The sequence below is a fragment of the Vombatus ursinus genome, unplaced genomic scaffold (genome assembly GCF_900497805.2).
Source record: "Vombatus ursinus unplaced genomic scaffold, bare-nosed wombat genome assembly UNPS02005313.1, whole genome shotgun sequence".
Lineage (NCBI taxonomy): Eukaryota > Metazoa > Chordata > Mammalia > Diprotodontia > Vombatidae > Vombatus > Vombatus ursinus.
Window position 1 is genome coordinate 18,160 of NW_020945091.1, and position 10,071 is coordinate 28,230.

At 38.8% G+C, this 10,071-nt stretch overlaps 1 protein-coding gene across 2 annotated transcripts; it reads right to left on the minus strand.

The window, feature by feature from the left end:
* Window positions 1-544: 544 nt before the first annotated feature.
* Window positions 545-5,019, minus strand: LOC114032460 (olfactory receptor 6C4-like). 2 transcript variants are annotated; one of them, XM_027847772.1, is made up of 2 exons: window positions 5,002-5,019; window positions 545-1,480 (listed from the first exon to the last, which is right to left on the minus strand). In XM_027847772.1, exons 1-2 carry the CDS (start codon window positions 5,017-5,019, stop codon window positions 545-547), a joined length of 954 nt encoding a protein of 317 aa, XP_027703573.1. The 2 variants fall into 2 exon arrangements, with proteins under 2 accessions (XP_027703573.1, XP_027703575.1); XM_027847774.1 differs by lacking the exon at window positions 5,002-5,019 and having other exon boundaries at window positions 545-1,492.
* Window positions 5,020-10,071: the final 5,052 nt, after the last annotated feature.

The window sequence follows — 10,071 nt, forward strand, 5'->3', positions numbered from 1 at the left end:
TACAATCAGAAGAGTGCTTTGGAGAGTGTTTTTCTTTTCAATGGTCATACATGGAACGGTGAAAAGTATTTGTACTTGCTGGGAATCCAGTCTATACTCATTATTAGGAACTATTTCTTGGAGAAGGCAGACTTAGAATGAGGAAGTAAATGGAATGAATAAATGAATGAATAGATGAATGAAAAAAGTGCTTTCTGTGTGCCAATTAAGATTGTGTTAAGATTGAGAATGCAAATACAAAGACAATGCCAGTCCCTGCCCTCAAGAAGGTTACATTCTAATAAGAGGCAGCAAAACATATAAGGAAGTGAGGCCAGGGATTGATAATTTGGGAAATCAAACTTATACATTATTTCCAAGAGCAATGCATTAACATTCTCATAGTTAGTAGAGGGAGAATGTGATAAGGGTGACTTTGAGAAGATTTGGATTATAGAATTGAAGGACTTGGGGATCAAGGGTTAGTATGAAATGTCATAAGGGAGACAATGAATCTTACATATTTTATGTAGATTATCCATCTAGGCTTGAATTATGTGTTTCCTCAAATACTCATGATTTTTCGGACCATGTCCTTGAAGGCTTGTACCACTTGCTTGTTTCTTAGAGTGTAAATGAAAGGACTAAGTAAGGGGGCAACTGAGGTATTAAGGACAGCTACTCCTTTGTTGAAACTAATACCTTCCTTTGCTGATGGTTTAATATACATGAAGATGCAGCTACCATAAGAGAGGGAGACAACGATCATGTGGGAGGAACAGGTGGAAAAGGCTTTTCTCTTCTGTTGGGCAGAGGGAAACCTAAGAATGGTCTGGATGATGTTTGTGTAGGAGAGAATCACCAGCACAAGAGTGATCATAAGCGTTACCAGTGCTAGAATAAAATCAACCACCTCTAAGAGGGTTGTGTCAGAGCAAGAAATTTGCAAGAGGGGCCCATAGTCACAGTAATAGTGGTTTAGCACATTGGATGCACAGAAATCCAGATGGCTTGTCAGGATGATTGGTGATAAAATAATTAAGAGCCCAGCCAGCCAAGAGCACAGGACAAGTTGGTTGCAGACTCTGCTGTTTATTATGGTTGTGTAATGCAGAGGTTTGCAGATGGCCACATAATGGTCATAGGACATGGCAGCCAGAAGGTAAAACTCTGTTGCCCCCAGAAATATGGCAAAAAAGTACTGAGTGAAGCATCCAGCAAAACTGATGGTTTTGTTTCCTGTTGAAAGGCTGAACAAGAGTCTGGGAGTGAAAACAGACGTGAATGAAATTTCTAAGAAGGAGAAATTGCGGAGGAAGAAATACATGGGGGTCTGGAGATGGGAATCCAGCAAGGTAAGGGTGATGATGGTCAGATTGCCAAAGATGCTGAACATATAGGTGAAAAAGAGGAAGAGGAATATTGCAACTTGGAATTCAGAGGCATCTGTCAGTCCCAGAAGGGTGAACTCAGTCAGTGTCGTGAGATTTTTCATTGCTGACTTTGCTGGATCTAAGGGTGAAAAAGAAAGAAATCTGTGGAGAAGCTGGGAGAGGAGGAGAGGAAGTCAGATTGGGAGAGAAAAGTTGAGAGAGCTACTGGAATCATCTCATTTGTATTTCCTCTGCTCACTAGGCTAATGGACAGCTCCTCACAAATTCCATTTCCCTTAGGAAGCATACCTTGTACAAGACAGCTTGTCCCTAGGGACCTTTTCATGTCATGTTCTTCCCATACTTCTCTCAGCCCTTCTTCCCAGAGCAACTGCTGATTTCTTGCCTTTATTTTGCATGTCCATCTTTTTCTTCCCTTTTCCTTTGGAGACATTTGGAGTTAAATGACTTGTCCAGGATCACACAGAGGGTCAGATTTGTGGTCAGATTTGAATTCAAGTCCTCCTGACTTCATGGCCCTTGCTCTATCCACTGTACCACCTCCCTGCTCCTTTCTTTTCATTTTTAAACCCATCACTGCACTGTAATTCTGGGGTGGCGAGTGACATGGTAGGTAGAGCTTTGAACTTTGAGTCAGGAAGATCTTGAGTTCAAATCCTTTCTTACTAGTTGTATAGCTCTGGGCAGATTACTTAAAATTTTTCAGTTTCAGTTTTTTTCATCTGTAAAATGGCAATAATAATAGAATCTACCTCACAGAGTAGCATCACATTGGACAACGTATGCAAAGTGTTTTGTAAACCTTAAGGCACTATATAAATTCTAGCTGCTGCTGCTGTTGCTGCTGCTGCTGCTGCTACTACTACTACTTACTACTACTACTACTACCACTGCTACTACTACTACTGCCACCACCACTACTGTTGCTGTTTCTGCTGCTACTAATCTATCTTCACCAAGTCCATATTTGCAGGTCAGAAAAGATTGGTTTCTTTAACTCCTCTGGCTCAGAACTTGTACTTCGTCCCATTGAGCCTTCTCTGAACCAACTGATTTGGAAATCATTTTGATATTGTGTATTGGGGTAGTAAGAACCATCAACTTTACAGTACATGCTGCCTGACTATAATTTTTTTTTTTTAGACAATTGGGGTTAACTGACTTGCCCAGAGTCACACAGCTAGTAAGTGTCAAGTGTTTTGGTCTGAGGCCAGTTTTGAACTCAGGTCCTCCTGACTTCAAGGCTGGTACTCTATCCACCACATCACCTCGCTGCCCCCTGACTATCATCTTTTTAAAGTCATGCTCGCAATTTTGTACCACCCACTTCCATCTTCCTGGATAATTTTGCCACTTGGTTCTTGTTTTTCTCTATACTCAAACTCCTGGAGATATCTATAATGGTGACTCAAACAAACTTCATAGTCCTACATATTCAACTCCTCTGATTTTCACCTATACTGTATATCAACCACCTACAGTCATGGTTGCACCCTGGATTTTGTTACTACATGGTGACGTTCCCACTCCAGTATATCAGTTTGGTTTATCCACATATACAATAACAATCTTCCTAATATTTTCACTCCTAGGACCTCCAATCACTAGACTGTGCACTTTGCCCTGTACATCATCAACTTAAAAAACAAATGACTTTTACATTGAGCTGAAATGTGCTTCAGTACAGCTTCTACCCTTTGCTCCTACTTGTGCCCTCTGATGCCAAGCAAAACAAAGATGATTCCTTCTCTATGTGATAAAACTTCAAATATATATATGTATATATTTTGTATTTTGCTAGGCAATGGGGTTAAGTGACTTGCCCAGGGTCACACAGCTAGTGAGTGTCAAGTGTCTGAGGCTGGATTTGAACTCAGGTCCTCCTGACTCCAGGGCTGGTGCTCTACCCACTGTGCCACCTAGCTGCCCCCAAACTTGAAATATTTGAAGGCAGCTATTATATACCCCTGCTTTCTTTTTCAGGTTTAACATATGCTATTCCATTAAACCATTCTTTACATAGCCTGGTCTCTAGTTCTCTCCTGGTCATGCTATGGTGCTCCAGTTTGTTAATGTGCTTCTTAAAATGTGGAGGCAAGTATTGAATGCAAAACTCTAGATGAGGTCTGACCATAGCAAGTTTTATCCGGATTTTGCCCTCCTTTTCCTGGATGCCGTGTCTCCATTCATGAAACATAAACCTATATTAGCTTTTTTGGCTGCCAGGTCAAAAGATTGATCCACATTGAGCTAGCAGTCTAGCCCTGCCCTGCCTCCCCTTGCTTTTTTGAGTGGTATCTAACCATGTCTCTCTATCCTATACTTGTATAGATCAATTTTTGAACTCAAATGTAGGCCTTTTAATTCATTCCCATTCCCATTCATTCTCAACTTACTATATATAGATGATAGTTATGATACCCTGCAAATGATAATGGAGATAGCATGGCTCAGATCTTGGAGTCAGAGTGATCTGATTTCAGGTTCTGCTTCTGGAACAAAGATTCTCAGTGCCCCAGGCAACTCTTCAATACTGCAAATTGTAGATAAATTGGTAGTCTTCATGGGAGTAGGGTTTTCCTTACCTGGGAGCTCCCTGCACTGATGAGTTATTGGTTTGGACTAGAAGAAAGATAATAACACATTTCCTTTTCATTACCATACTCACTATTATTGTTGTTGCAAACCTTGCTTATTCTATTCCCACCTCTTCCCAATCCCACTCTGAATCCATTCTCAACAGAAAGAAAAAGAAAGTTAAAGTATCCTTCAATCTCCATTCAGACACCATCAGTTCTTTCTCTAGGGATGGATACATGCATCTCACATTGATGGTTTACAACTACTTCCATTTCTTTGCCACCTAATCTCTCCTTAGACTTTAAAAAAGCAGGCCTCTGCTCCCTATGATTCAACAAAAAACTGCGCTCTTCAAGTCCTTTAGTAACATCCTAATCGGCAAGTCCAATAGCCTTCTTAAAAGTCCTTTTGGCCCATAAGCTTCATTTGATCATAGATCAGAAGTTGGAAAGGACCTCAGAGGCTATCTAATCCAGCACCCTCATTTTATATATGGGAGACAGGTCTGGTGCAGGGATGGGGAACCTGCAGCCTTGAGGCCAATTGTGGCCCTCTAGGTCTTCAAGTACATCCCTTTGACTGAAACCAAACTTCACAGAACAAATCACCTTAATAAAAGGATTTGTTCTTGTAAAACTTGGACTCAGTCAAAAGGCTACACTTAAGGACCTAGAAGGCTACCCCTGGCCTAGTGTCTTCCTTAAAACCATTTCTTTCCTTGGCTTCCATGACATTTCACTTTCCTAGTTTTCCTCCTGCTTCTCTCATTTTGCTTTTCTGTCTTACTTGTTGGGTCAACTTTCTCTTATCCCCCACCCCAACTCTGACTATTTCCCCAAATTTCAGTTATTGTCTGTTCTCTCTTTACACTGTCTCCCATACTAAACTGATTCTGTCTCATGGCTTTGAATGCAACCTCTTTGTTCCTGGCTCCCAAATTTATGTTTCTTCTGAGCTTTAGTTCTTTATGTCATTGTATCTCTTTAAACTCAATTTGTACAGTACCAAACCCTCCTTGTGAGGAAACTATTTTAAATATGTTTAAGACCCTTCTTAGATTTTCCATTTAAATATAACATTCATCTAGAAGTATAAACAGTCCTTATAAAAAAGTCTTGAGTGTAATGTTTTGGTAATTTCAATCCCTCTACAAAATGACCTGCTATAAAGATTTTTGGTCATGAACAAGACCATTTAGGAAACTGTACACACAAAACTAAACTAAGGACTTAAAAAGTTTAAATGCTAGTGCTTTAAGTACCTTTTCTGCTCAAATAGAAATAGACAGTGTGATGTTTAAAAAGTTCAAGAGACATAATTTCTGGGTAATTAGTCATTTGATTAATAGTGCTAGCATTTCAATAAAAGAGGTCAGTGGCAACTCTCAAATGCCAAAGACCCTCACGGCTGCAGACTCAAGGTTTATGTAGCCTTGGAAAAGTGAGCATTCTAGAAGCTGGCAATCATCATTAATTAGTAATTAGTAAATTAGAATTAGTAACAAGTAATGAGAGAATGAATATTACAATGTGAGCTAGGCCTGTTCTAATGAACTTTGATTATATAATTTACTTTTGAATTACCTCCAGCCTTGGGCAATCTAATCAAAGAATTTATCCCCACCCAAACCTGAATAGAACACAAGGGGATTAAATTTCTTGTAGAGTTGGGTGGGGTCTGACTAAGATTGAGGACAGTTACTATACTTCACCACATAATGGTTGCAGATTTTATACTAGTTTTCACACAATCATTTTGCAGATTTTATACCAGTTTTTTTTTCAAGTGGGGTACAACCATTATGTGAATCTTTCTTAAAAATTATGCTGGCATTACTTAAAAATAATTTACTATTAATCTGTCTTTGGTGCAATATTAAGATGCATGGAATACTTGATGCATGGAATACCTGTGAATATACATTAAAATTGAATACTGAGAATGTGAGTGTGCTGAGAATTCTAGGCTCGCATGCCACTGGTGAATACATTGCTACTTCATTTACCTTTTAAGTGGCATGACAAACAGAGTCATACCATGTGATGATTATGTGATGAAAGGTTATAAACCAATTTTGGACTAAAAAAAAGGTGTGATAATTATGTGGTGAAATACAGTAATTCAATCTTATTATCAGTAATGTCCTCCAGGAGACTGAACTTTGAAATGAAGACTATAGAAAAAAGAGGGAACTCTGGATCTCCCCAAATCATTGGTTATTAATAATCATTTCTCTTATCAGGGAACCTACTGGATCGAAAAAAGGCCATAAATGTTTTCATGTTGGCAAGCATAAGCATTGCAAGTAATTCTAATTTCTCTTTCTGCTGATATGGAGGTGAAAAAACTAAGAGTATCTGGGAGAGAGGGGTATTGGAGGAGAGATCTTACACTTTTCCCCCCCATTCATGAAGTTCTCCCTTTCCTAATGAAGATGGAGAGACTGTGTAGCAAGAAAATGGAACACTACTTGCTAACGAGGAAAGCCAGTGGCAGCCAGAGAACCTTTGTTAGGGAGCTCATAACAAGCAGCTGGTAAGAAGCTACAAAGGCTTTTGATAAAGCTTACCTTAAACTAGTTTGAACTTCTGGAGACTAGGAATAAGCCCTTGGGAGCAGTGTAGCTTGAAGTGAGGAAAGGAGACTTTTGCTCAAGTTCTGTGAAAGAAAATCAAGGTTGGATAAAGGATAATAGTTATTTAACCACCATCTCTACAATTAAAATGATCATCTGTTCCTTAAGGTAGAGATGGCATTAAAAAAAATTATTTGTTTTGAAATGTCACCTCCTTGAATAGCACAGTGCATAACCATAAATACTGAACATGCTTGCTAAATGAATAAATGAATGACTTTTTCTCATGTCTACTTTCTTTTATTTCCTTTTTCCTCTACACTATATATCACTACACTTCCAGTTAAATTCCTCTTCCAGTTAAGTTGCCTTGCTCCCCTCATAGGATTTTAAGACTTGGTTAACCCTTTTATTTTGCAGAAGAGGAAACTGAGGCCCAGTGAGATGAGGGAACTTTGTTTAAAGTCACATACATAGCAAGTAACAAAATGGTTTCTTCTCTTCAGGAACAAATGGAAACTTCTTGAAGACAGGCTATGAGAAATACTTTTAAGGTAACTGATTGATTTCTGCCTTCTTTTCATCTCTTTCAGAGAATAAATTTCCAGTGGGCCTTGAATGTTACTCTGCCAGTCAGCAGAGAATTACAGGACTCACGAACAGGTCAGGAGTTAGCTTTTTCCTGTCCATGACTGGGACTCATTCACCACCAAATAATTAAAATGTGTAGATGGGTACATGCTTCTTATTTGTATTCAGAATCTGCAAAGCTATTTATTAGGCTCAGTTACTGATTAGGAGAAGAATTAATTCCCCAAGGAATGCTAAGGGGGTGGCCAGAGGTGGTTTTCACTCATGGTTTCTTTTCATTTTCATTTTATTCTTCTCCCCATCCCTTAATTTAAAAAAAAATTTATTGATGCCTTTTTTTTAATATCATATTCATTTTTGTGTAAATCTCTCTCCCTTCCTTTACCCAATGAGGCATCACTTCTAATAAAGATTAAAATAGAGAGAAATAAGCATTTCAGCAAAACTAACCAACACCTTGACTGTGTTTGCCAGGTATGGCAAAATACGTGTGATATTCCACACTCAAAGTCCCCCACCTTTGCAGTGAATGAAGGAAGATATATTTTGTCAACTCTTCCTTGTGGCCAAGCTTGGCTAGTATAATTACCAAGTGTTCAGTTTCATTTTTTGTTATATCACATTTTTCTGGTTCTCTTATTTCACCATGCATTACATCGTACAAATCTTCCCATTTCTTATAGGACAGCAAGAATTCATTCCATTGGTGTACCTTCCCAACTTTATTACACATTATTACCTTCCTCTGCTTTATATTTCTGCCCAGCTTGCATTCCTTCTGTTCTACCTCCCATCTCTGAGACTGTGGACTGGCTGTTCCCCTGTACTTGGAATGTACTTCTCTCTCACTGCCACCTCTTAGAATCCATGAAATGTTCATAGAATCTTGATATTTGGATCTCAAAGTCATTCTGGTCCATTTCTCTTCATTTGTCTTCATGTTAAAAACTGAGGCCCAGAGTTAAATGACTTGCTTAAGAACATATAGCTAGTAAGCATTGGAGGAAAGATTTGCATCCTCTGACACCAATACTCTTTCTGCTCAAAATTCTGCTCAAACTGTACCTTCTATAGGAAGGCTTTCCTGATCCCCTGGGATACTTAGTACCTAGCCCATCCCCTTCCAATTTAGCTTGCATTTATTTTGTATATACTTATTTTTATGCCTATTGTCTCCTCTGATAACATATAAGCCCCCTTAGCACAGGAACAGTTTCATTTTTCTCATTGTCTCTCCATTACCTAGCATAGTGCCTGGCACATAGTTGGTGCTTAATAAATGTTTGTAAATTGGTTGGTACCATGATTTATTTTCAGTTACCTCGTAACTGAGAGACATCCACTTTGTTCCTGTTTTTTTTTTAATTGACATAAAAGTGCTGCTATGGATATTTTGGTTTACATGGGACCTTTCTGTCTTTGACTTTTTTGGTTTCCCCATTCTTTTATAGTTTTCTCAGTAGTTACTGGGGAAGAGGAATAATCAGCATTAGGGCTCTTGTGCTTGAGGAGATAGCCCTACATTAAGAGAGAATGACCTTTCCTAAAATAGACATGTACCCTTAGGAAAGGTGTTTCAGGACCCAGAATCCCTTTAGTAGCTCCATCTTATGATCTTGTAGAATCCCCAATCCTGCTTGCATCACTGTGCATATCTAGTTAGAAAGCAAGGATGTCTGGTATGGGTTGTTTTTACTGATTTCTCTTCTGTAACAGTCACTGATAGTCACTGGTCTGACACATACAGGTTATAAGATAGTAGTTAACAATACTTATTTACCTGGTATTGCAGTACTTTTCATTCCTCTTGCCATAAACCTTGGGTCTTTGGCTGTCAGCAGGGTACTTCTTTTTAGGAATCCACATGGATCTTTGTTTCCACTGTCCTGAAAGAGCAACAGTAGGGTAGAAGTGGGACAAGGCTATAAACTCATATTCCTCATAGCCTAGATACATTCAGTGGGGTATTAATCCTATGTGTTCTGAGCTGTGAATCAAATCTGAGTGGTCATGCATTAATGACAAGATGGTATCAAATGTATCATATTTTTCTTTATCTCCTTCTGAAGCATATCAATTTTCAGGGGTCTAGTAGGAAAGGAATAGAGCCAATTGAATTCAATAAATTTTTGAAGTTAAGTTGACTAGACCTCATGGCTATCTTAGGGACATTTATTAGAACTCTGCTCCCCACTATTAATCTAACATCTAACTGACTCAGAGTAGGACAGCCAAATCTATTCAAGTAGGCAAACAGATACTGTTAGAGAGAAAGGAGAGTGTAAAGGAGAGACTATTTTTGGATTCTTTTTGTTCTGGGAGAATTGATGCTCCCGTCCTCCACAGGCAGCTTATAGGCTCCTTGGCAGGTTCTATGCTAACTAGAGTGGTTCCTGTTATTATCTATTTTCAAAATAGGCACTAGGGGATCAATTGAACAAAGATGTGAAAGTGCCCCAGGGAGGTATATTTCAAAGATGTTAATGAGCCTCTTTAGTTGGCAACTTTAGGGAAAAAAAAATCTTTAAACAGATGACTGACATAAGAGGTCCAGAGAGACTGGTGAGAAAGGTGCCAGGAAAGCATTAGTCATTGACTGGCCTGGTGCTTGATGAGAAGGAGAGTTTTTCTTCTACCTCCCCTGGGCATTCTTAGCATTTCTTAAAAAAATTTTCTTTTTATTTTTTCAATGATCATTTTTCCCCCTTCTCCTACCCTAGTCTCTCCCTTTTATTGGGAAAAAAAAGAAAGAAAAACAAGACCCTGTAACAAATAGGTAAAGCAAGCAAAACAAATTCCTGCATTGACCACATACATGAATGTATATCTCATTCTGCATCTAGAGTTCATCACCTTTTTATTAGGAGGTTGGTAGCATGCTTCCTTACTGGTCCTCTGGAATTGTGGTTGGTCATTGATCAGAGTTCTTAAGACTTTTGAAATTGTTTATCT